Genomic DNA, 26,718 nt, shown 5'->3' with positions numbered 1-26,718 from the left:
ATCCATATTTGGGGTTTGCTTTATACAGGTGTGGGATAATAAACATATTCAAGTTGTTTGTATATGTTGGAAACATTATGGAGTGTGTGTGAAACATTTTATTGGGATATATGATGAAGAAATTATATAAAAAAGACAGTTTCTCCTGATTGTCTCCCGCTTGTCTTCACCTGCAACCGGAGATGCCCTATTTATCTTTACAGAAATGAAGGTTTAGACTGTAAAGTATTTAATTTAAACAGGACTTTCTAAGCAGATGCTATCTGAGAGTGTGTGCTTCTGAGCAGTTGTATATTAGGTCACTGTAAATAGTTTAATGCATGCTCTGTTCTTTCCATGAGCTGAAGCAGAAACATGTACAGAGGTGTGTCTCTGGTGTGTGTGATGCAACGTAGGGGGTCAGGATAAGGAGACTTTACTGCTGTTTCCGGAACCGTCCTTATCATTTTCCCCTCAATCTCACCAGAGGAAATGGTTTCCTTTCGTTTTATTTTAATGTATTTGCTTGCTGAGCAGAGTTCTCTTGTCTGTAAATGTGAGCTTTCAGATCGCTGTGATAAAAAGTTTCATTAAAAACAATAAAAAAAATAAAGAAAAATGTGTTTTTATCTCATAACTGGTTGGAATATGTACAGTCAAACCCATGTGTTGGTATAAAGAAGCTATTTATAAATATTATCAACTACAGCATATCATTTGTTTGTTTTTTTTACTAATTTCTGCATTACATTCACATGTATAATGCAAAAGACATTCATATCTGCAAATAATTATCAACTAAAAGACAACCAATTGCTTTTTTATTTTACAAAAAAAATGTTTTTGTCAAGTTTGAAGGTGACTCAGTTAAATGTATAAAACAACCCTATTCAATTGGTTTTTTTTGTTTTTGGTGAAGAAATAATTTAAAAATCATTTAAATTATTCTTAAAAAAACTATCCCAACAAATTCTGTTCAATATTTACACTTAAGGCTTAAGTACTCTTTAAATAAAAATAAAAGCAACTTTGTCAGATGATTTGCAAAGCATGAACATGTAAACTAATTAAAAGTGTTACTTCCCCTTGCACAAAATAGAGATAAAATATTGTAAGTTTTTGGAACAAATGAAAAGTTTGTGGTCCTTGGAGATGAGTTACATTAGGAGGAGCACATCTAGTCTTTCTTCTTTTTGTGTGTCAAAAGGTGCACCAGCCCCGGCACAAACACCATGACGATCTGAGGGACAAGAACAAATTTGACGAAGAACAGACTATAGAACAAGCCCTGTGGTTTAACGGGGAGCGGCAGCCGATTCACATGGTAGAGTCCCATTGACGAAACGGCCAAAGATAGCGCCCTTGGTGCCCACGGCAGAGACCATCCCCCTGGCTTCCAGTATTGAGCCAGCCCCAAACCTACAAGCGCCCCACAGTCACGGGTCAGAGAGGAAAACGGGGCTGTGTCCAAACGGATCCACTCCGCACGGCTGCACCATTTCTTCGCCAAAGAAATTGACCTGTACAAATCAGAACCCAAAGCAACAAATTAGTTAAATATGAATGTGAAGACACCTCCTAATGCAGGCAAGTATAGGAATAAAAACTCACCAATAGATGTCAACTCCCAGCTGCTGCAATGCAACGTTGAGTATCAGAGCGCTGAGCATCAGACCAGTGCTGAAGCTAAGAAAGAACAGCAGGGGGCGACCTTCTGGAACTGTGCTTTTCAGAGTGACAACCAGAAGGAGCCCTGAGAAGAATCAGATGTTAGAAAATGGATTATAAAACACTTAGTTTTATATATTCATATTAGTATCAAGTTTTATTCTGCCTTTATAGTTGTTATTTAAACTGTTATTGGTATCTTTAGGTAAAAACAAAAAGTGAAAAATAATGTAAGAAGTGCTGCATTAAAGCAGATGCATTTTTTGGCTTTCATAATACAACAGTCAGACCTGTTAGCCAGCCAGCGATGACTTGATGAGGGAAATGGGCGAGGATGAAAATCCTGGAGATTCCAACTGCAGCCAGAAGTGTGACATAAAGCACGTAGGGAAGTCCTGATATCACCCAGCTGGAAGCAGATTAAAAACGAAAAAAAACAAAGACTTGTTTAAAAAAAAAAAAAGAAATTTCCATGAATTCAATGCTTATTCTACTGACTGACCCACCTGTGAGTACGGGAGTAAATGAATGACCCCAGTGACGACACAACAACCCACCAAACTGCTGCTGTCACCATTGCATGTCCAGATGGACTCCCTGAGAGACAGACACCAGTTTAGGAGACCTGCAACGTCTTACGTGTGCCGCATTTTTCTTTCACAACTTCTCACCTGGTCCGGTTTCACAAGTGGAGGGAAACTGATGAACTTTGGGTTGGTTGGTTTTATCATATAGACGGGATTCACCAATCCACCAAAAAGGCCTTTCTCCAAACAGCATCCTGAGGGAAAAATGCAAAAACACTTTAGTGTAGATAATTACTTTATAGCAGTATATTATATATTTATTTCGGGAATCTCATGCTTATATTAATATGGGGGGGGATGACTGCCCTCACAATTGCTGTTTGCTTTGATAAGGAACATCTGAATGATAAAACATGTGACTAAACTAAATAATAGGCCCAAAAGAGAGAAACATTTTACAAGATAACAGAAAAGTGCTTTTTTATCTATTAAGTGATAATTGGGAGGGGGCTTTAACACAATATTACTTTTTGGGGATCGTATATTTCCTATTTAACTATTTTGGATTGTCCCTTGGAAAAAAATTGTACACTTAAAGCTTAATTTGTTAAGTATGTGAGTATAGCAAAAATATTACTCTACCTGTAGTGTAGGAAGTATTCTGAGTACTAAATTAGAAAAATTTAAGTGTACAGTATTGAAAAAGTAAACTTCAAGTATACTGCTTCACTTTTAGAATAGACAAACTATACAGTAGTACACTTTTTTTTTTGCCAGTAAGATATTTCCAACCAAATTGTAACCTTACGTTTGGTGTCTAGTGAAAACTCATTTTTTCATTAGCAACATATTTAACCCTTATATTGTGTCTGGGTCAAAATGGACTAATTTTTTATGGAACTATTTTAAACACAATTTAAGGGTTCAATTGCTTAATAAGTTACGTTTCCTGCCTTTTTTTAAATATCAATATATATCTTTGTATATAAGCAGTTCATTTTCTCTATGTATGTTATCTTAAACGTTTGATATTTTCTTGTTTTAATAATTTTATTAAACAAAAAGTTAGGTAGAAATTGAACTTAATCTCATATTAAAGAAGCGTTTTTAGAACACTATAATTCCAAACCTGTTTATTTGTTAATTGGTTATTTTCTGCTCACGAAAACAGCACCGCTGCTTTGTGTACTACATGTTCCCTCATGTAACACATTTGAATCAGCTAACCAGCTGTAGCCTACAGATACAAATTTTAATTTCAATTTCACAGTTATTAGAATCAGGTGCGCCAGACAAAGAAAAAGGGGTAAAACGTCCACGGATGGGATAAATGAGGACCAGTGTGGAGGCAAAACTTCTCTAAAAAATAGAACTTTTACCCATTCCCAAGAGATTGAGTTCCGCCGACATGTTTCACCCCGGATTAATTACAGGGTAGGACTGCAGTGCTGACCGGAAGCTAACGTGTTTACTAATGAAAAAAACTACATTTTAAAATGAATTAATGCAGACACGAGTAACGAATTGGTATATAGACCTACAAGCATCGCTAAAAATGAATTAAATTGCATGTTATTTAGTAGAAGTACCTCGGATAAATGTTAACGTGCCAAGTTTAATGAAACAGCTCAAACTCAAACGACCTTACCATTTAAACACTAGGTTTAACCACTCCGATATAGCAGCCACCCAGACAATCGCCAGTCCAGTTCGTTTGCTGATGAAATAAGTACAAGGAAAGACGAGTAGAAAGGCTGCTTTAGGATCTCCAAGAAGAGTGACCGTAAGCCAAAACTTTTCTAGATGACTCGTTCGTTCCTGAAGGATTTCAGCCACCCAAATTCCGTGGGTGTATACTGTCTCCATTTACAAACTATTTATTTGTATATGTATGGTGAGTGAAGATGCAGCCGTCTTATGTTGCTTAGAAATGTGCAGCCAAAAACCCCGTAGCGCGCATGTTTTCTGTAGCTAGGGGGCGCTCAGAAAGACAGGAAATGGGAGGGGGGGTCAGTTGGTCAAGGCGTAAATTTCCACTGGATTTTTAAATTAACGTCTAAAATAATTAAATTAAGAGTCCAAAATAATTTTCTTGTACGTTTTTCTTCTTCTTTTAAATCTAAAATAATTATTTAAAATTGTTCCTTTGACATGAAAGACCGGTACATGTCGTACAAAGACACGCCCAGATTTCATCTCACCACGACATCACGCTGCTTTACGTACGGCAGGCGCTCCGGTTTCCTGGCGGAGAAGATGGCGGCTCCTGGACCGGGGGAGTATTTTAGCGTCGGGAGCCATGTCTCTTGCCTCACCTGCCTAGGCCAACGTCTGCAAGGAGAAGTTGTCGCATTTGATTACCAGTCCAAGATGTTAACTTTGAGTATCCTTTCCCTTTTTTCGTGTTGCTAGTAGTAGCCTTGCTGGCCTGCTTGGCTGCAAGGGGCCTCTAGGGTAACCGAAAAAAATATGTCAAATAGTGCTCCGCGCAGGCGTAATTGGTGGGAGCTCAGCTACACATCGGTGTTCGTTTTAATTTATTTATAATTGTCAATATGGCTCTTCAACTGTTTCGTATCACTGGAAGACGATTTTTGAGACACGCACGTGTGCTGAAACGTTTCAGCGAATCGGGCGGTCGTGTGAGTGTTTTGAATCCTCTAATTGTGGTGCCAGGCTTGGACATGGATCACTATCTGGCAGCGAACCCTCGTAAGGCATCATGGCTGTGTGTGCTCTCAACGGCCGGAGCGGTGCTAGTTAAGTTAGCGGGCTAGGCTAACGTGACATTCGCCACATCCCGCTCCGGTTGTGGTGTTCTTACACGCCTTTCGCCGTGTCCAACGCCGTTAGTCTAATACGCCATTGGTTATTTTGTCAAGTTGTTTTGAACGACTAATAGCCACACTAGTGGCTGGCCACTAATAATTTCGATGTTAGCTTGGCTAACACATGCTAGGTAAAGTCGAAACCAACACACTGCCGCCGCTGTTTTAAAATCTCATTTACGTTTTCTACGTTCAATATAATGGTGTCTGTCTCGTCACCCTTCGATTTAGCGACTTTAATGATTTTCTCTGAGTAAATGCCACATTTCGGCGACAATGTCATTTGGGGTTCAGGTGGGCAGCATCATGGCTAATGATTACAGTCAACCTTAGGCTTAGCTGTTCGCTGAACTTGCCTACAGCTACACCCATTCATTCAGTCATCCGTGTCACACTGAGAGTGATTCATAAAATCTGTCTCTGAACTAAACTGTCTTTAAATGCCGTTCAGACTTAAAATATTTCATATTGCTTCGGTAGGTGCAACACAAATTGTAGATTTTGGGCTTTTATTTTGTAGTAAGCTCAATCTCTGGTTTTACTGGAGAAAAACGTCTTGTACAATATGTTCAAATGCTGTAAAGGAAATGGAAATGAGGCGAAGAAAGGACAAATTGTTTTGCCAGGCTCAAATGTTAAAGATGCTGCTGCTGCTACTACTACTACTACTAGTTACATTATTTTAAATATTGGCACATTTGTGGCTTTTACGCAAAACTGCATAGATTACCCAGCTTTGTTAAAGACCAACCCAAACAAAAATCATGTTGTTTTATTAAGATGTTGTGGAATTTTTCTGATGATGGAGGAAATGTAGTATTGAAACTGGATTTCTGAGCATTTCATTATTCATATCATTGTGAATCAGGAGCAGACAGAAAAAAGGCAGTTGGAAAAAGCTTGTAGGTGTGACGCAGAACTTACAACGGCCACCCACAAGCTTCCTGATCCGTTCCATTCTGATTCATCCACATCTCATCTTACTCCTCTGAGCTGGCATCTGGCTCAGAACTGTATGGCTTTCCATTTTTATTGAACCAGTAATGTTATGTAGGGGTTGTAAGGGGCTGTAAGCTAGCAGGAGAGAACATAAACGGAAGGATGATGGTAAATGGGGCAGGCTTACTCCGCACAAACAGTTCTGCCCACAACTCGAGGGCAAATTTCTAATGAACTAGTGCTGGTCAGCAGAAGCTTTAGTCTAGAACACTACAGGTTTATTTATTTTTGCTAAAACGGCATTGGTGAAATGAGCGGATAATTTGAATAATTTTTTTCTATTGGACAAGTTCAACAGACTTCTCTGTTAACTGAAAGTGAAAAGAAGGAGGGTTTTATGTGCTGATGCTGGGGACTGTCAGCATTCCCAAACAAATTGTTTTTTTCTTTGTGATACCATCTGGTTTTGTACATAACCTTCATGAACCTTTTATGCATTAAACCTTTTGGAAACTAACCTTATCGGAGATTATTTAAAGTGGCTTTTTTTAACTTTCAGTTTGCATTTTTTAAATTAGCTTTAAGTGAAAACTGTTTCGTTGGAACGTACAAAATATTTTCTCTTAATTTATTGGTTATAAGTATCATCTCTTATGTTTCAATGTCAGCATTCCTGTTTTAAATGGGAACATGATTCATTTCTCATTTTGTTCTTGGAGATATTATCATGAAGTTGTCCATCTTAACTTGCTCCTTCAAAGAATGTGCTTCCTCCAGTGGCAAGCCAAACCTGCACGACGTCATCCTGATCAACTTAGCCTACGTTTCTGAAGTGGACATAATTAATGACCGCACTGAGACTCCTCCTCCACTAGCATCACTGAATGTTAGCAAGGTAAGCCAGTTGGTTTATTTTGTAGTACCTCTGTTGTCAGACTTTTTTTTAAGGGTAAGATATTGGTGAATTTTTCCATTAAAGTCCCCCTATTACAATTTTTAAAAATAAAAACGTTCTCAGTGGTGTTTTAATTATGCTTATGAAGTTTTTCAACCAAAACCCCACAACCTAAATGTCCTAAAAAGCCATATTTCATGTTTATCTGAAGCCTCCATTTCCCAAATCTCTATATGGGCGTGGCTATTGGTGCTGAGCTGAGTAGCTCCACCCTCCAGCCCCCCTTACTACAAGCTGCATCTTTGCATGAGTGAAGAGCTTGACACAAGGAGGGGGGGCCCAAACGACACTGTCTCAGAATCGAAGAAAATTGGTAGATTCACTTGCACAGCAGATAAAATAAAATGCCAGAAATAACTATCCAAATGTAATTTTCCAAAAATGTGCTGGACTTTTTTATTGGCTGCACAGACCGGAGGAAGGGTTAAGGATTAGATTATGGGTTAGGGTTGAGCTGCATTCTCACCGAACGCGATTCGTGCGGCACAGGCGGCCAGTTTTAATGTTAAGTCAATGGTACAGATGCGATTTGAGGTCCCGTGGTGCGATTTGAGCGACGGCTGTGGCGTGATGGCTTTGGCAGCATCGTGCCATGATTTGGTACCCACCAGAACTGTCTGAACCAAATCGCCTAATAATACCAGTCTGTCCCAGGGCCAATGGAGCTGGAGCGATCCCGACCACTATGCCAGCTCCTGGGAGGCGGGGTGGGGACCATCCCGCCTCCACCCTGCTCTGGCCTTTTTGAACTTGATAGTTGTCTTATTTTCATCCGGGCTATAATGTAATGTTCCCATGATTTTCATTTTTTTATTTTTACCTTCTCTGATTAATGCGGGACAGCAAGCCTTCAAACTCAGTCAGAGAGGGAACACAAATGCAGAGAACACATGTAGGAATTTTAACTTTAAGTTTAAATTCGTGGGCCAACAACAAAATCCAGCTTTGGAAATACGTTCAGGCACTGTAGCAATGTTCCATCTTCTCTTCTCCGGCACCTAAGCTTGTGGAGCTGGCCAGGGCCAATCGGGGGGCTTGTGTAATGCATGCGCTCCTGGGCTGTTGTGACCTCACAAAGATCCATTAATTCAAACAGAGCGTCTTTGCAACAGTTTATTGACAGTAAATAAAAAGGACAAATAGTCAAATCCAATTGGAATTTTTTTTTAATTACATTTGTTCTCTTTCATAAGAAAATGCTACAAGTACATGTCAAAAACTCAAAAAACATGATTTTCATCAGTGTTCATCTGATACAACTGATGGCCAAATAAACAATGAATGTTTCATAGCATTTTGTTGGTTAAAAAAATGTTTTTGCTTAAGAGGCTTACATTTTTGAAAGTCTTATTTTAAGTACAAACATATTGTCCTCAAATCAATAATGATTTAACATGAACGAATCCGATTCAACCGCATGTGCAGAGGGCTTTAATATAATTCTTAATGCTGCTAGCATAATGCTATAGAATCTTAATGGTGGGGATTCATATCCTTTGTTCACACAGTCTGGGTTTTGCATCACTTTTTTTCTGTTTCTGCATCTTGAAGTCGTGTAAAAAAAGTTGTCTTTCATTTCAGCCCGTGTTGCATGTCTGTACTATCCTCCATGTTAAGAAAGGGGGATTTATTAAATCACCCAAAAACTTCTCAATCATCAAAAGACTCATTTAGTTAACTGATTCTGCAATTAATGGTTCTTGCGTCGAACAACTTGGCACTTAGTTCCTGTAGCTGGGTTGTGTGACTCGTACAGAAACGGTGGTGCTTTATCAAATGCCAATCTTATTGTTTCAAGTTCATTGTTGACGTTTCACAGTGGCTGCATGGAAGTGGCTTGTGGGAATTCAGATGCATGGCACATCAGTTTAGCTGACTGTTTTTTGGCTTAACTCGGGGTGGCCCCACATCTGTTAAGCCGGATCCTTTCTAGTTTAAATGAGTTGGAGCATTCACGATTCTTGCTCTTATGCTGCATATTTAAGAGATCAGACTGAGTTTACTTTGTGTTCCGAAGACAATGAGTCACTTTTAGTCACGAACCAGTAAACAAAGGTTGAAAACCTGCCGAACAATGCTGTCAGTCTCTCCATTTGACACTAAAACTGCTTTTGTGCTCTTCATTTCTTCACAGCTTGCCAATCGAGCACGGACAGAAAAGGAGGACAAGCTGTCCCAAGCCTATGCAATCAGTGCTGGGGTTTCTGTGGAGGGCCAACAGCTATTCCAGACTATTCATAAAACGTAAGATCATGTGTCCTTTCATCTTCCAATAGTCAGGCTCTAAATAAAACCTCATCTGTTAAAAATAAAATATATTGATCAACTTTTATGTATTTTAAAGGCTTCCATTAGTGTACAATGCGGAAAATCTTGACCTAATGAAAATTCGTTTTATTATAATGCTATTGACAACTGTTTTGTTTGTTTTTTTGCAATATTTGACTTGTATTATTATAAATGAGTTATACTCTGAAGACCGTCATGAAATATCTTTCTTTTTCTATTTTTCAGCATCAAAGACTGTAAATGGCAGGAGAAGAACATTATTGTGATGGACGATGTCATTATCTCACCGCCTTACCAGGTCGAGAACTGCAAAGGCAAAGAGGGAAGCGCTTTAAGTCATGTACGCAAAATAGTAAGTGTGTTTCTGTTTTTTTCTTCCACACATTGTTTTTAAAAAAAGATATGCATTTATTTTGCCCGTCTGACTCAGGCTGTGTGGATTTGTTCAGCGCCATTCTTGATCAAAGTGAATCTATGGCAACTTTTTGGTGACTGTATTTGGACTTGGGTTGTTAAATCCCGGCATGTTTTCCTCAGATGTGATGACTGGAAAGTTCTGAGAGAAGCCCAGCTGATGGAACGTGGACTTTTTCACTCAAACTCTTTTGATTTAAAAAAAAAAATAAGTCCATTCAAATGTCAAAGTAAAGGTCTTGTGAGGACTAAGCGTTTTACTTTTGTCCAAATATTTCCACTAATATTTCTGTATTTGTATTTTAAAGTTTAGCAGCAAAGCAAAATCTGACTTTTCTATCTTTTTGTGTACACAAATAAATGGCTCTAATGAATTTTTAGACGATATCAAAAAATCTATAAATATCTTTTTGCCACTGTTGAAATTATTTTTTTTCTCTAAATATCAACAGTAGTGCGTCCTAAATGTTTTCTAGGGTATTTGGGGAATTTTGAAACGTATGGTGTACCATACAGACAGATGTCAACCGTATCTTATAATTTTAGAACTGCATGATTAGGATTTCTTCTTTAATATTTTCCCAATAAATCTGTTTACCATGCACTCCCATCTCCACACAGCACTATTAAAAAAACAAAAAAAACATTCAGCAGACTTTAAAAAAACTGCACTTTTGCCAAGAAGAGATTAAAGTTCATCCCAACATCTGCTAGCGTTTTATTAACTGAGACGGTCCTGACTGCACTTTGTTTCAGCGAATTTTGCTTCCCCTGTCACTCCACCCAAATCATTTCAGAGAAGTCGTCATGAAATTCTTGGGAACGCTGCATTTGAACCATAAAATGCAACTGATGGGAAGCACTGTCTTAGGAAATGCTAAACCCATTCCATGATCTTTTGATCTATTTTTAAAGCGTTCCCAGTGGCCTTATAATTATGATTTTTTTTTTTTTTTTTTTTTTTTTTTTTTTTTTTTTTTTTTTTTTTTAACTTTCATTTTTTAGGACATAGTTTCTGTTGTGCAGCAGAAGTTGATTAGAAATTCACCCATGAGTTGTGGGGAGGCGGGACTGAAGCTACAATCACACCAGCCTCAGCCATACGGGTTCAAGAGGCCACTACCAATTAAGTCTATGCAAGTGTGCGCTTCGGGCTTCATGACGTTCACACGCTGCTATGCAAGTTTCTACGACAGTTTTTGGGCTCTACGTACAAAACGTGTGGCCATTGTGCGTTGAAGGTTAAACCAGTCAAACTCTAATTTGGAAGTAATGTATGGATGGCGCAGGTCTTTTATTCATGGAAGTACCAACTGTTTGAAAATTGATCATGGAGGAGAAAACTAAAAAATGTGCTTTGTGTCTGGCTGGATGTCTATGACCCAAAAGTCTTTCAGATCTCTGAATAGAGATGGAAAAGAAAAAGCCTAGAGCAAGATTAACGAGATTTTCACCACTTTGACATTTTGCACAAAGTGTATCTGTAGTAACAGTCCAGTGTGAACACCATGAGCTACATGTGTGTTCTTGGACATGCAATTCTCTTTTCCTTAAAGACATGATTTTTCTGTAATTATTTAAAAATAGAACCACTAATGTTCTTCCTGCTGTGCTCCAACAGGTTGAGAAACATTTTAGAGACCTGGAAAGTCAGAAGTCCATGCAACGTTCACAAGCACAGCAAACACAGAAGGACTCCACTTTATCATCTTGAGTTGGCAGCGTGGGTCGGCCAGAGAAGGCGACGCGGGCGGTTCTGTTCCCACTGCCAGACAAAGTCAGCATTCCTTGTCCTCAGTCTGAGACCACAAGGAGGAGCGCTGAGGGCCCTGGATCCTGAAGATCAAAATACCATGAAATAAAAAAAGAAAAGAAAAAAAGAGATTAAATCTTAAATTAGACTTTATAAAGAATAATTTAAAACATGAACCATAAAGCAACCATAGTTTCCTTCAACTAACTTTTACCATTTTGTCCCCGCCCCAATTTCCTTTTAACTCCTCCCCTTCTGTTCCTGAAGCATTTTTCTGCCCTCCTTCCTTTGCCTTCAGTTCCATTATAAAGAGAGAAAACTAGAGCAGTCAGAAAGGCTTGTTAGCTTTATTTTCTGTCTTGGAATTTTTTTTTTCTTCTGTATCCATGTTCTACTGTCTGTATTTTCTGTATTTTAAACAAAAAATGTGACTTGAAACGCCACACTTTAAAGGACATTTTCTAAAATAAAAGTAACAAAAATTCTGACTGTAATTTGGAACCACTTTGTGACTGGAGACGTCTTTCAGCGAAAGGGGCTGTCAGACTTTGGGGTCATATTGAGTGCAAACCGGTGGATTCTTCAGCTCTTAATTCATTTTGTCTACAGATGGTTTGTCCCATCTTTTGTTCATATGAGGTTATTTCTGGTTACGGTTTGACAGCCATGTCAATTCGTGGAAGTGACCATGGCTCTTCTGTCATAATCCTCTCATTTCTGTTTCTCTGACATTTGCTTTATCCTCTGAACCACAAAATATTTAAAAATAGCTTTTAATCTTTAAAAATGTGATTAGGAAGTTTGGTTTCCACTGATTCTCCTGCATGTTGCATAATACGTTCTGCATGAAGCATATGTCTGCAAGTTGCTGAAGATGCTCAGATTTACTGATGGTACACGTTCATACCCCCAGCAGTTGAGCCAATCCGGTCAATGTTATGTAAGGGAATGCAGCAGCAGGATGAAGTGACTGCTATCATGCAAACCTGCTTAACATATCCATGTACCGAAGTGGATGAAAATCCCTGTTTTGGGAAGGCATCCAGAACAGACTAGGATTGCTTCCCAAATATGGTTATGTGATCATCGCTTTAAACCCATAAGCCCTCTCTAATCAGGAATATTCCACGTGTGCTCGCTGTGGGGGTCTGCTGCAGCACGTTTTCATGCAACGTTTTCAGATGCACGGCTCTGAGTCGAGCAGATGCAGAGAGGAAGATGTCTACCAGCTGCTGCAGGATGCTTTCCTTGATGTCTCTGCTGCCTCTTCTGAACGCCACGGCGAGCTTTAGGCCGTGCCCCGGCTCCTGTCTGTGCTACAGATCTTCTGACTTGGTTGACTGTAGATCTTCAGGATTGGACCAAGTCCCTTCAGATGTTCCCAAAGGAACCTGGCTCCTGGATCTGAGTGGGAACAAGGTTGAAGATGTGCACACCCGATCGTTCATGGGGTTATGGGCCCTCCGGATTCTTTTACTGTCCAACAACAGCATCCATACTCTACATCCACAGGTATGGATTCATCTGGTTTAGGTGTTTGTGGAGCATTATGTTGAGATCCTCCAAAACAGTTGGGGGTTAAGTATGCTTTTAAATTCAGGCACCTTTTTATGAAGAAAAACATACACATGCTGTCCACTATTAGGTACAGGTGTTAGTACCAGCTTGGACCCCTTTTGCCTTTAGAACTGCCTTATTTCTCCGAGTTTGGTCCATATTGACATAATAGCATCACACAGTTGCTGCAGATTTGTCGGATGCACATCCATGAGGCCATTTGGGTACAGTAAAGTCATTGTCATGTTCAAGAAACCCATCTGAGATGATTCCAGCACATCCTGCTGGAAGTAGCCATCAGAAGACATTCTGGTCATAAAGGGATGGTCAGAAACAATATTCAGGTAGGCTGTGGTGTTGTAGCCATCCATGCCCAAATGGTACAGGCAAAAAAAGTGCCAAGAAAATTTCCCCATACCATTTCACCACCACCGGCCTGAACTGTTGACAAAAGGCAGGATGGATCCATGCTTTCATGTTGTTGATGCCAAATTCTGACCCTATCATCTGAATGTTGCAGGCGAAATGGAGACTCATAAGACCAGAAAAGGTTTTTCGCAGTCTTTCATTGTGCAGTTTTGGTGAGCCTGTGTGAACTGTAGCCTCAGTTACCTGTTCTTAGCTGACAGGAGTGGCACCAAGTATGGTCTCGTGCTGCTGTAGCCCATCTGCCTCAAGGTTGAACGGTTGTAACCCATGGTTATTTGAGTTCCTGTTGTCTTTCTATCAGCTGGATCCAGTCTGGCCATTCTCCTCTGACCTCTGGCATCAACAACAAGCATTTCTGCCCACAAAACTGCCGTTCACAGGATAATTTCTCTTTTTCCGACCATTCTCCATAAACCCTAGAGATGGTTGTGGGTGAAAATCCCACTAGGTCAGCTGTTTCTGGAATACTCAGACCAGCCCGTCTTGCACCAACAGCCATGTTACATTCAAAGTCCCTTCAGTCATCTTTCTTTTGGTGCTCAGTTTGAACTGCAGCAGATTGTCTTGACCATGTCTCTATGTCTAAATGCACTGAGATGCTGCCATGTGATTGGCTTAAGAGAAATTTGCTTTAATGAGCAGTTGGACAGGTGTGCCTAGTGTAGTGTAGAATAAAATATTCAGATTTTCTGGGAATAATGTGTCATTTCTGGCTTTTTAGGCTCTCTTATCCCTCCAGTTTTTGGAGAGATTGGATTTGAGTTTCAACCGGCTGCGCTCCCTACCTCCAGACTTCACTCAGAGTCTATCCTCCCTCCAGGAGCTCCGGTTAGACCACAACCTCCTAAAGCACCTGGACTCAGCTTCACTGGAGGACTCTGATAATCTGAGGAAACTAGACCTCAGTCACAACCGCATCCAGTACATGGATGTTAGAGCTTTCAAAAGTCTGAGTCGCCTGCGCCTCCTCAATCTGCAGGGAAACCGTCTAAACGTGCTTATGAACGGTCTTCTGAGCAGGCAGCAGGCCCTGGAGGTCCTTTTGCTGGGTCACAACAACATCTCCACCATCGAGGCCGAAGCTCTAGCTCCCCTGCGCAGCCTCACGCTGCTGGGTCTCCATGGAAACCAGCTGGAGCACATCAAGTTTAAGACCTTCCTAAAATTGCAGACCACCAGCACCCACATCCAAATGTCCCGCAACCCGTGGATCTGCGACTGCGACCTGCAGCGCGTCTTCGGCAAGATCCAGCATGTGCGCCACCTGCACGTGGAGGATTACAAGGACATCGTTTGCCACGCCCCTCCGCAGCAGGCCGGGAGCCTCCTAGCCTCCATGGACAGCCAGCTGTGCATGGCTGAGACGGCCACTGTGCTGGTAATCACCATCACGGTGATGATTGCAGTGATCGGCGCTCTCATCAAAGCTGAGCGCAACCGGAAGAACAAGCAGGCCGCGAGCGATGCTGAGTCAGCGGAAAAATGAGGATCTGTCAGGTCAGGAAGGTCGACTGAAGACACATACTAGAGCTATAACCCTTGTGCTATCTTAGATGACCCCACCCTTACATTGACGTGTTCTCCCTACACAAGGGATAATATGTATTCATTCACTTAGACACTAGATAGTAGGTAACATTTGACACTATATTAACTATAAGAGTATTAATATCCGTTCTCAGGCCTAAAACAAGATTTTTTTTATTGCCAGAAGCAGAATTAATTTTTTTTTAAAACGGCTAATTTCCAAAAATTCGTTTAATATCACTATTGATATACCCAAAAGACCTCACTGTGTCAAACTTGGCTACCTTTTGTATTTTTAGATATTTATTGATTACCTTTAACCCTTGTTCTATCTTAGATGACCCCACCCTTGCATTGACGTGTTCTCCCTACCATGACAAAAGTGGATAAAGGTGGAAAGATTTCATGAAATCCATGGACACCAGTGAAGATCACAAATCATTTAAGAAAAAAGGTTCAGAGCACTGTCTAGTGGGTCTAGATGACCCAACTCCCAATGGAAAAGTGCCCAGGATAGCACAAGGGTTACACTACCCGTAAAAGAAGCAAAAATATGAAATATAATTTAAACACGGGGGATTAATCTAAACCACTCTTTATTGATAATTGACTTTTTGATTACAGGATAGTAATTTATTTTCATATTTATTTTCACTTTTATAAAGATGACAGCAGATTTACATTTAACAGTCCCCATAAGTATAATAAAAATACCTTTTTAATATATTTTCATGAAGCCTATTCCACATTATTAGTTGCTATTATTATTGTTAGCATTTATATAAAAACTATAGAGCTGTTGTGTAAAATAAGACATTTTGTTTGAGTACAGAGAATTGAAAACATTTTCTTCACATTTGCCTCAAATTCTACTTTTTTGATTTAAGAAATCCATGAATAAAGCCCCAGATCAAATTTAACAATGCAGTTTTTTTTCCAGCAGCACATTAACAATAAAAAACCAACAATTATATACTTTTACCAGAGCAAAGGCATTTAGGAAAAAAAATCAAAAATTAAATGTTATGGATACAATAATGCAAAAAAACGTGTTTAATCACACCAATAACCTGGAGAATAAGCCTAAGAACGATATTCTATACAACCTTTAGTCAAAAGAAGACAGTACTTGAGTAAAATATTTTTAAAAAATTTCCCTTGTTTCCACAGTCTTTTCATAAAATCAAGCCTTTAAAAAATATATTTAACCCTATAAAGCATCAGCTTGGTGATTTATCTTGTCCAACCGGTTTGATCAAATCAAATGTCTAATAACAAAATAAAATTAATTCAACAATATGAACAATATGCGACTCTGGTGTAAACTTTCTCTTTTCTCAGTAAATTTCCATCAAATGAAGGATTTTTATGGATATTTCATTATTTTTAAATAACTATACACTTTTACCCCCACAAATAATGTGTAACTCATATTTCACAAAGAACATAAAAAAAAATGTCTCTTTAAGACGTATAAACCCACACTTCTGAAATGTTTATTAACAAATAAAAAAGAGCAGTGCAACAACATTTTCCTTTTTTTGTGAAAGTTTTAAAAATGCGCTACCAACCAAGTTCTGAATACTTTTACTGGGGTGAAATTTCCTGCATTCTTCTTCTGCAAACTGTCAAGTGTTGTGTCGCTTAAAAAATGTAAACCTGAATCCGAAGAAATGGCTAGTAAACAAACAAAAACAAAACGTGTGTTTCCTTGGAAAAGCAACATTATCAGATGGATAAAAACAATCCCAGCAGGATGTCCGACTGGCTCCACTCAGAGAGTCCTGAGGTGTCACCATGCGAGTGCAGCTTCAAGTACAGGTTGGGACCAAAAAAAGGCCATAATAATCTCACCTTGAGCAAACATCAAAATCTCTAGAAGTCCATAAAGGCCTGAAGCTTTAACCATCAGTAGCCAGGATCAGCAAAGCGCCCAAAATGCCCACGTTGTGACCAATCAGCTTCATCTGGTTCCAGAACTCCACTTTGCTATTGTGGTGCCAGTACCCAATGTTCCCGTCGATGAACAGGATCACTAAAGGAAGGACGGTGGCGAGGATCTGAGCGGCCAGGCGGATGTACCAGCCCGAGAGGAACGCCAAGGCGAGCACACCGAACAGCACCTCCAGCAGCATCAGAGTGATCTCTCCTCCAACAATATGGCTCAGATAGGCTTGCCTGTCCTCTTTGCTGTGCTGCAGGGAGTACACCTAGTGGAGAAAAGTGTTAATGCAGGGGTTTGAGTTGACAAATGTTTTTTAGTGTGAAGTTTCTAGTTGTTTATTTAAACCACTTTAAAGTCCCACTCTGATCATCTTTTGATCTATTGTAAAGTGTTCCCACTGGTCTTTTAATTATTAACCTATCAGTTTTTAGCCAAAATTCAAGAAACCTGTGTCGTTTTCTAGGACACAGTTTCGTCAGAGTGGCAGGAGTTCATTAGAAATTCATATCTGAGTTATGGATGGGATGTTGGCGTGGAGAAACCCCGCCCCCCTTCCCATCCCACTGCGGAGAGCTCAGAGCAGGAAGCTTGTGGGCCTACCAGTTTATTTTCCACATTACAAATTTTTCAAACTGCATTTATTCGTCTGCTCCTGATTCAGGATTTGAATAAACAATAATCATAAAGAAAATTAATCGTAAATGTGCATGTCTATGTGTCTTCATCAAGAGAAAAACGCCACAAAAACATGCTGAAAACACCAAAAACACGGTTTTCGTCGGAGTGGGTCTTTAACAAAATGATTCAAAAGCCACCTTTTTTCTGTTTCTGTCTTACCATGCAGATTAGATAGATTCCAAGGAAAATCTGTCCAGTGGACTGCAGAGATCTGCTGCGGGATTTTTGTCTGTATATCTCCCCCGCGCCGCTGGCCAGAATCAAAAAGCCTCCAATGATGGCCAGAGCTCTGGAGTACATTCGTACCTGCAGGACCAGAGTTCACACTGTTAGAATCTAAGCTCAATTGTTCTTTTTGTCTTCTCCTAGTGTCTTCATGTAAACATCCGTAGGCCAGGTTTGCCATGAAGTTTTAACTAACAATACAGTTTTAGGATTTAACAAAATATTTACACCTTTTCATTTTTGGTAATGGAAAAAACAACTTGTAAAATGTTTGGACATGAGGTAAAAAAGGGTATTAACTGATGTAATTACAGCTTTATTACAAAATTAAGACAATGCGTATAAAAAAATGTTTGAAAATCATGTTTAGTTGGGTAAATATATGTTAATTTGTATTTACAAACGTTTTTTAGAATTTTTTAAAATTAGTATAACAGTAAGTTTGATAAATACAACATTTTTAAAACCATGATCTGTATTTGGAGAGGGAACTATAACAAAGATTTACTAAAGCACACAATTATATACATGTATAGTCCTTACTGCAACCACATGGGGGCACTGTCCAGTGCTTCCATGTTACAGTTCCCATTTCCACATAAAAGCAGACAGTTCGGTTTGGGGGGACAATCGCCATAAAACTGAAGGAAAACTGCTTGTGGGAATTGTAGGATAATTCACTGTACGGATGCCTGAATGGAGCCACCAGTGAATTTAAATAAATATTCATTTGTTTTTATATTAAAATAAGTCTGTTTAAGAAAAGATTAAAGGAAGAACATGTCATCCTTTTCTTTGACTGTTTTAAGTTGGCTCTCATCGTATAAAACCAATTTTTTTCCCCTTCTCTTCTTCTGATCAGACTTAAACATTTAGATTTTCCATCTGTTGCCATTGTATTTCATACAAGCTCAAATTACAGCTAAATGATCGTCTGCATATCAAAGGGTGTCACTCACCTTAAGCCACTCGCCATAATAAACCTGCTCTCCAACATAGGATGCGTAGGTGCTAACGGTTAGCTGCAGGGCAGAAGCTAAAGCAAACCACCTCCTCTTCACGCCAAATGACATGAAGCTGGCGCAGAGAACTGCCACCCCCATGTCCACATACAGGTACGGTACATGGATGTCTGGCTTTCTGAAAATCAACAGAAAGATTAGAAAGAGTCACAGTCTTTCAGTGTTACAGCAAAATTCAGCAGTCACTCCTAATTTTGGGTAGTTACAGAATTTATTACAATTTTTTCATAAAAACACCTTCACAAACCAAACTAATTACTATACATTCTTTTTTTTTTACTTGTCCTGTCCAACAGCTGGGCAGGCAGATGAGAGCTGAAGGCCTCTTGTGTTGGACATATTTTACTTTTACAACAGGGGTTATGAATCTTCTGACAAAACAGAGGTATGTCTGAATAAACCCCTTTTGTAATCGAGGCCAGACTTTATTCATTTTAATTATTTTTGAAATTCTTTTGTGTTGGACTGGACAGAAAAGGAAAGAAGGGAAGAAGAGAGAGGGATGTTAGAGAGGGGGGATAGGAGGGTGATCATAGGAGGGGGGAAGGGGGTAAAACCATGAAGCAGCATAAAGCAACAAGCTACTGGATGTTTATCACTACGGTAAGGTACAGATAGAACACAAATCTCAAAGGGGCGGGGCCTGTCCACACACACACTCAAATGTTATAAACACACCTGTTAGCTGCAAAATACTATACATTCTCTAACCCCCCAAAAATTTTACTTTTTTTTTTAATCTTGCACTTTACTTTTTATTGGATAAAAGCAACATGTTGGAGACATAATGCAGTAAATAAACATTAAAATTCTGTTTAAAAAAAGGAAGAAAGAAAAAAAGAAAATCAAACCCTGAAGGCTAAAAAGAGCAGGGATAATTACAGCAGTGATTAAATAAGCATACGTTTAAAATGACTCAAAAAGGTGGGTTCTATAAATAAGATCCATTTTCTGTAATTACAGGATAAAGCGCGTGCAAGTTGAACCAGCCCACCACTACTGAGAGAAGTTAGACTACACCTTCAATTTTCTTTGCTACAAACCTTTCACATAAAAACTGACACAAAAAATGAAGCTGCCTTTAGACTACGGCCGGTACTGAACTATTTATTTGTCATTTTTAATCACTGAAACTAAGATATTATAATAGTTTTCATGGAAATTCCTCGAAGTTATAGTGAATCTGAACAGTTACAGTGAACTTCCTGGCTAACGTTAGCTCAGTGCTGTCGCGCTAGTAGCACTTTTGTTAAATTGTTTTACCTTTTTGAGTCCGCTCTTTCAGCAAACAGCATCAGCATACTAAAGCAGTTCCAAAACCCGAACCGGGTCAGAATGAACGCCCCTAACTGGGAAAGGAACCGCAACATCTGCTTCCTACTAGGGCCGGCCATAGTTGCAGCTGTCGTATCCGCCGACAGAGGCTGGATGTTGTTGATTTCCGGATCCGGAAAACGTCATTTTTGTAGGTTTCAAAATAAGAGGATGCATTGGCTGTTTTCAGTTCAGTCACACGTCTTCTTCTAGACTTCTATTTTGGAAAAAAAAGAAGAAGCTATTACTCAGTGTTTCTATTAGTCAGAATGACCATTCTTGCTCTGAAACCTTTTTCTTAATACCTTCTTGCTAATTCAAATTTTTTGCTATGATATTTTTCTTTATCGCACGTTATTAAAGTTATAAACTGACCCATCAGATGCCTCAGTAATAGAATTGTGGAACCAGCTGGCGCCCACCTTGAATATTTGATTGACAGATTCTCAACAGCTGCTTTTGAACCAGCTTACTCATGATTGACGACAGTAGTTGCCCTAGAAAAGGGACTCAGACCGACTTGGACCAATCACTGTGGACTGGCTCCAAATGGCGGCGCCCATATCGTGGAAAATTGGCGACTGAATTAGCTTCATTTCCCTGGAGCTGGAGGTAAGGCAATATCTATGGATGATGTCACACCCACTTTGTCTAGTGATATATACTGTCTATATTGTCTCAGCCTCCTTCTACCAATAGATTTACTGTCTGTCTTCTGGTCATGTCTGAACCATCTCAGTCTGGCCTCTCTGACTAGCTCCAAAACCTCTAACATGTGCCGTCCCTCTGATGTCATCATTCCTGATCCTATCTATCCTGGTCACTCCTAGAGAACCTCAGCATCTTCATCTCTGCTACCTCCAGCTCTGCTTCCTGTCTTTTCTTCAGTGCCACTGTCTCTATGCCGAACAACATGGCAGTTTTGTACATCTTTCCTTGAGCTGAAACTTTTCTATCACACTTGACACTTTTTTCCACCCATTCCAACCTGCCTTTACTCCACTTCTTCTTTTCTTTACTCTCTCTATTACTCTTAACTGTTGATCCTAAAATCCTCCACCTTCTTCTCCCAGTAACTTTACTCTTCCACTTGGGTTCCTCTCACTCACACACATGTGCTCTATCTTACTGAGGCTAACCTTCAGTCCTCTCCTTTCCAGGGCAAACCTCCACCTGTTCACTACTCTGCAAATCACAACATCATCTGAAATCAAACTGTCACACATGTCTCTTATTTTGAAGAAAACCGACAGTAACAATAGAGAAGCTTTTTCTATTGGCTGAGATCAGCAAATGAGCCAAGTGTGCCACTTACTGGATATGTCTATATTTTTTGTAACAAAATTTTGTTTGACACACGAAGATCGGATTTGTTACATTTCTCTTCCACATTTGTCCAATTTATATACTTAAAAAAATAAACAAACTGTAAATTAGTAATTTTAAAAAATAGTTTGTGCATAAACCATACACAATTTTGCTATTCTATCACAGTTTTCTCTTTTAAAAATAATATAGGCTTTTTTTTAAATGTAATTTGTCTTTTCTAAATTGCTAGGGGTTGTTTGTGCAAAGGATATGCCTGGATATTATATACTATAAAAGGTCAAAGCTTCTATATGTCATTGTGCTGTCTTGGTGTAAATTGTAACCAACTCAAAGAGTTTGACTCACAAACCTGCACAGCCAAGCCTGTTAATCCAGTGACGTGTTCGAGGCTAATCGTGAGTGCTAACCCAGATCCTGAAAATGGCTTAGTGTGAGTCCTGCTAAACGTTCACTTCAGGATTACCTGTTTGTCATGTCCAACATCAAATGTCAAATGGAGGTGATGAGTACAAGAACACAATTTCTGATTAGGATGTTTAAGTGAAATACCACATTTTCATTTTTAAAGATTTGATTGTTTCCGGCTTTTATGAAAAGAAGTACATCCATCCACGCACGCACGCACGCACGCACGCACGCACGCACATACATACACACAGTTCAAATTTCAATAACCACAGCTTTCTCTTAATGTGGACTAAAATATCAACTGAGTTGGTTTGCAAAAATGAAATAAATAATGCTTTCAGGATTACTAAAAAAAATATCCATGGTAGAAATACACAATTTGCTTATGTGACCTAACTGACTGAAATATGTACAATTTGACCCCTAAATAACAAATTTTTAATACTATTTGGGTTTTTATTTTAGAAAGTGTTTTTTTAATGACATTGGTTAGACAGGGTAATCAGCTTTCTCACTTCCTTGGGTTGAAGGGATTGTCACGTGATGTGAAAGTAACTGACACCATTTAGTCAAAGTCTTACAGCTTTTACTCCTTTTTACATAATAAGTTTTCCATGGTTTCCTTTTAATACCACTGTTCAAATATAATACTCATTCACCAATACTACCAGCCAAATAATAATGCTCATCCTCAGTAGGCAATAGGTAGGTGTTGTACCTGAAATACATTTTTGCTAAGCAAATATGTTTGTAAAGGCAATATTGACATGAACATTCTCCACATGTGGGTAATAATTTCCACAATCCCCCATTTTCACAGAATCACATTCTCTACATACATTAAGTACATATGTGCAATAATGTAGGCCTATTGGACCTTTAAAGAACGTGAGATGTGTTAAAGTACCGAAAGGTGAAACTACAGTTGAAATTATCCAGTTATTAGAAAATAACCCTTCTCCTTGTCCAATTTTCTGATTCTATTTTTTTCTGTTCAAGAAGATGCCAAATCAAGTGGAGTCCTGGACCTAATGGTACATTCCGAATTAGTGACATATGGCGTGAAGGGGTTAAATTCTGCTGCACAACCTCTGTACAAGCATTGATACACTCTAATAAAACTATCTATCCATACAAGATCAACATTTTAATTCTGAAAAAATACTATGTTATGAGAACAAGTGGTGTTTCCCATCAACCCAAAAACATTACATCAGCAGTGAAGTAGAACTTGAGAACTTTTAAACCGCTTACAGAAGAGGAATGCACCGTACTGATTTAAAAGAGAAAAGGGTGGATGTTACAAAACATGTGGAAAATCATGCTGTTATTCAAAAGGATGATCAAATTGAAACAAGAATTGACAGCAGCACACAAATCAAAATCAATCGAAAAAGTCAGATCCTATGGAAGATGCCCACAAAACTACATTCTCAGGGGTGTTTTTGTAAAAGATTGGGTCAAAATGGAACTAGTTTTCCTAATGTGAGCAGCCATGGTATGCTATTTTCAAGATTAAAAAGAAAAGTACTAAAATATATATTTTTCTGCATTCAGTAAATTTGATAACACAATCTACCTGGTACAGAAGATCAAAGAGTTGATATTTTAGCATTTAAATGCATGCCCACAAACCTATTATCTTAATGGACCTACTATCTTTGTCCTATTTGCTGAGAAGAAATTGCAGGAATCTTCTTCTTTCCTGATCAGACTTTAAAGCCGCTGGTTGCTTAATCTCATCATGGCGGATTGGTGACATCAGGTCCAATCCTGTGGCGACCTTGCTCAAAAGCCACAAGTGAGGATCAGCTTGGATCAGGAGCAGTGTTACACTGTAGATCGATCAGTGGTCAGGAGTGACCAGACCAGAGGAAAGCACACAACTCATGCTGAGCTCTTAGGAGCCAACACATTTCTCTGATTGTTGGGGATCCCGCCATTCAACAGGTAAATGCTAACAGCTGAGATGTTTCTCTTTGATGGATGCAGTACTTTTTTATTTGGGGGTATGTTTTCAAGATTTTAAACAAAGAAATGAACTTCCTGTTGCAGCAAGGATGGCTCGGGATATGTCAGATAAGGAAATCCTGAAAATGGAGTTGGACCAGTTGAAGAAGGAAGTTAACACACCAAGATCAGCAGTGAGTAAATAGCATTTATTTATTTACTTCGGCCTATAGGATTAGAATGAAAAGGGAAAGTAATTATCAAAAAACATATTTTTTAGTAAATTTTTTTCCCCTCTGAACAGGTGAGTAAAAACTGTGCGGACACAATTGCTTTCGTGGAAGGATTGATGCCAAATGATCCGCTGATCAAAGGAGTTCCGGATGACAAGAACCCCTACAAGGGAGACAAAGGAGGCTGCACTATAACATAGCACACTGCTTTCTAAGGAAAAGTAAAAAATATGTCTTTTTTTTCGTTTTTAAGAAGAGTTGGTTGCTTTGGGATGGCAGAACTCTTGAATACTTGTAGATAAAATGTACAGTAGAAAAACTAGTGTGATGATTCTTCCAGAAAGAACTTTTCCACCAATGAGTATGTATTTCAAATAAATAAAAACCTGTTTGACTGTAATTAAAAGTAAATAGATGTTTAAATCTTAAAACTGAGACTGAGCTGTGTTTTTTTTTCCGATGCACACCTGCACAGGTACAAAGTGTTTTCTGACAAATTTCTGACCTATTTTTTTGATTCACCTGCTTTAACAGAGAAAAAAAGGCAGCAGTGGTGCTGTACCTCCTGCTTAGTCCGAATCATAATAGGATTTCTGTTCTGCAGCGCAGTCGGCCTCTTGAGCTTGAGCCTCTTCCTGTATCAAAGTCTTTAAGCTCATTTTACTCTTCATCTCTGTTTCTGCTTTCAGCTTTCCATCCCATTAGCGTCATTTGGAATCCTGTAATTTGTTTGGCAAATTGCAAAAAGGCAATTGAGATAAAGGGATTTTCCGTTTGATACTGAAAATGTGACAGACTAAAAAGAAAAAAGGCTACTGAGGGTTAAGGAACACAGAAAGGAACATGAGAATTTCAAATAAAAGTGACACTACAGGTAAAATATTTTTCCATTTATAAGTGAAGTAAATTATATTGAATAAATTAATTAATTAATGTAAAAAAAAGTTTTCTTGACTGTTAGAGGCAGGACTAGGCTTTAGGCAAAAGTACTCCTGATACAAACATTGTACACAACGGAAAGACTAAAATTGCAAATAGTTTGGATTTATTCAGGGGTTAACTCGGCCCTGCGACAGACTGGCAACCTGTCCAAGGTTTACCCTTCCTTCGCCCACAAGTAGCCCGGTGAGGGATAAAACGGGTTTAGAAAATGGATGAATAGATGGATCAAGGTGAACTCCTCTTTATTTAAAACTTGATTTGAATGACGAAAACAATGGCTTTTCCTTTGTCGCTGAATGACATGAGTAGAGTGCAGAAGCTGCAGAATTCTTTTGCAAATGCTTCTTTTGTCCGTTAAAAAATAGTACAAAACCTTCCAAAATGATACATTTCTACTATTAAACTTTCTAGTTTATGCAAAAGCTGGTTCTCTCAACTGTTTAGAGGATAAATTTGGAACTCATAGAAATTAAAGTATTTTATTTTCTTTATTAATCAATAATGACCCTGAAATTCAATTTAATGGCACTGAGGTGTGCTTGAGAACTAAATCATGATTAGAATCAACAATTGCACTTCAAACTGTTTGATACTTGAAAAGATTCAAAACCTTGTTTCTAGCCATTCAAGACATTTAGTACTTTTCCAGTTTAATTTTCTCAACAAAAATGAGTAATCTGGACATGTTTTGGTAGTGGGATATCTGAAGTTATCCAATTAGAGCCCAAATGAGATTGGAAATGTTAAGAAGAACCTAAGAAGCTCCGTAATCAAATCTCAATCAGGAGGGCCCACAGATGGACCACAGCTTCACAGCAGCTTAGAGAATAGAACTAGAACTAAAGCAATGTTATTAGAAAATTAAAGATAAGATAATCAAAAAAGTCCAGTTGGAACCTTTCCAGTCAGAAGCAGTATGTCAACATGACATGATTTTTAGGCTGACGTGTCTGTGTTATCTGTGCGCTCTGCAAAGTCAGCTGAAAAAAGGAAATACTGCAACTTCAAAGCAAAGTCCAAGAACAGAGTCCACGAAACAACAAGAAACTGGGATTGTCACATCAAAAACAGTTGAAATTTACAATCAATCTAAAGGGCAAAAAAAGGACATACTGCAAAAAAGGCCCCTTACAATAGGTGACAAATTCTTAAAATTTGAAAAATGATTCTTTTTTTTCAAACTTTATTTGTCAGCTTTTTCATTCACAGTATCCTGTTACAGTATTGTTGGGCTCATATTTATAGATATAGACTGGAAACAAAAACAAAACAAATTTTTTTGTCATACATAAACAGGTAACAGGTAGAAAGTAGAATATAACTAAGAAATAAGCAAGAACAAACAAAAAGAAAAAAAAAAAAAAAAAAAAAAAAACTCCCACCCAACCCGCCCTAGGCTCTAAAAACAGAGGAAGGAACACTAAGAGAAACAAAAGAGAGATGATTGATAACAGTCTCAATTTCCCACATGCAAGTCCTCAATCGTCAAAAGTAAATGTTTTCACATATTCAATAAGGGGGTGCCACGTCACCGAAAATTTTTGTTGAGTTGATTTTACCCTGTATCTGAGCTTCTCTAAAGGCAGGAAGGAAAGTAACTCTTTTAACCATTGGGAAACCGACGGAGCTTTGTCAGATTTCCAGTGGAATAAAATCAATCTACGTGCGAGTAGAGTTGCAAATGCAATGGCATTTTCCTGAGATTTGTTTGCTTTATGTTGAGGTGTCATAATACCAAAAATACCAATCCGAAAGTCAGGTGTCAGTTCTTTTCCATAGATATGGGACAGGACCTGAAATATATTTC

The 26,718-nt window shown here is 38.8% G+C and overlaps 5 protein-coding genes across 7 annotated transcripts; 3 read left to right on the top strand and 2 right to left on the bottom strand.

The window, feature by feature from the left end:
• Positions 1 to 588: 588 nt before the first annotated feature.
• Positions 589 to 4,234, bottom strand: g6pc3 (glucose-6-phosphatase catalytic subunit 3). Its single transcript, XM_004080597.4, has 6 exons — positions 3,823 to 4,234; positions 2,319 to 2,428; positions 2,154 to 2,244; positions 1,938 to 2,056; positions 1,591 to 1,732; positions 589 to 1,499 (listed from the first exon to the last, which is right to left on the bottom strand). The coding sequence occupies exons 1-6, from the start codon at positions 4,038 to 4,040 to the stop codon at positions 1,157 to 1,159; spliced, it is 1,023 nt and encodes a 340-aa protein (XP_004080645.1). The 5' UTR covers positions 4,041 to 4,234; the 3' UTR covers positions 589 to 1,156.
• Positions 3,462 to 11,836, top strand: LOC101162877 (protein LSM12 homolog A). 2 transcript variants are annotated; one of them, XM_004080598.3, is made up of 6 exons: positions 3,462 to 3,608; positions 4,406 to 4,557; positions 6,703 to 6,836; positions 9,031 to 9,140; positions 9,411 to 9,537; positions 11,221 to 11,836. In XM_004080598.3, the coding sequence occupies exons 1-6, from the start codon at positions 3,583 to 3,585 to the stop codon at positions 11,311 to 11,313; spliced, it is 642 nt and encodes a 213-aa protein (XP_004080646.1). In that variant the 5' UTR covers positions 3,462 to 3,582; the 3' UTR covers positions 11,314 to 11,836. The 2 variants fall into 2 exon arrangements, with proteins under 2 accessions (XP_004080646.1, XP_020567568.1); XM_020711909.2 differs by lacking the exon at positions 3,462 to 3,608 and having other exon boundaries at positions 4,333 to 4,557.
• A 130-nt stretch (positions 11,837 to 11,966) lies between these two features.
• LOC101168993 (protein slit-like) lies at positions 11,967 to 15,237 on the top strand. Its single transcript, XM_004080619.3, has 2 exons — positions 11,967 to 12,864; positions 14,060 to 15,237. The coding sequence occupies exons 1-2, from the start codon at positions 12,571 to 12,573 to the stop codon at positions 14,822 to 14,824; spliced, it is 1,059 nt and encodes a 352-aa protein (XP_004080667.2). The 5' UTR covers positions 11,967 to 12,570; the 3' UTR covers positions 14,825 to 15,237.
• Positions 15,238 to 15,444: 207 nt separating this feature from the next.
• Positions 15,445 to 20,145, bottom strand: tmem101 (transmembrane protein 101). The gene is made up of 4 exons (XM_023949642.1): positions 19,999 to 20,145; positions 18,673 to 18,853; positions 17,648 to 17,794; positions 15,445 to 17,075 (listed from the first exon to the last, which is right to left on the bottom strand). Exons 1-4 carry the CDS (start codon positions 20,127 to 20,129, stop codon positions 16,767 to 16,769), a joined length of 768 nt encoding a protein of 255 aa, XP_023805410.1. The 5' UTR covers positions 20,130 to 20,145; the 3' UTR covers positions 15,445 to 16,766.
• A 453-nt stretch (positions 20,146 to 20,598) lies between these two features.
• Positions 20,599 to 24,404, top strand: LOC111946430 (guanine nucleotide-binding protein G(I)/G(S)/G(O) subunit gamma-T2-like). Of its 2 annotated transcripts, XR_002872154.1 has the most exons (4): positions 20,599 to 20,661; positions 23,500 to 23,736; positions 23,842 to 23,930; positions 24,041 to 24,404. XR_002872154.1 is itself a non-coding variant. In XM_023949643.1 (3 exons), exons 2-3 carry the CDS (start codon positions 23,847 to 23,849, stop codon positions 24,167 to 24,169), a joined length of 213 nt encoding a protein of 70 aa, XP_023805411.1. In that variant the 5' UTR covers positions 23,504 to 23,736; positions 23,842 to 23,846; the 3' UTR covers positions 24,170 to 24,404. The 2 variants fall into 2 exon arrangements, 1 of the variants encoding a protein (XP_023805411.1); XM_023949643.1 differs by lacking the exon at positions 20,599 to 20,661 and having other exon boundaries at positions 23,504 to 23,736.
• Positions 24,405 to 26,718: the final 2,314 nt, after the last annotated feature.

This window comes from Oryzias latipes, chromosome 19 (genome assembly GCF_002234675.1).
Source record: "Oryzias latipes chromosome 19, ASM223467v1".
Taxonomy (NCBI): Eukaryota; Metazoa; Chordata; class Actinopteri; order Beloniformes; family Adrianichthyidae; genus Oryzias; species Oryzias latipes.
Note: the sequence above shows the minus strand (reverse complement) of the source record. Positions and strands in the feature narration are given on the sequence as shown.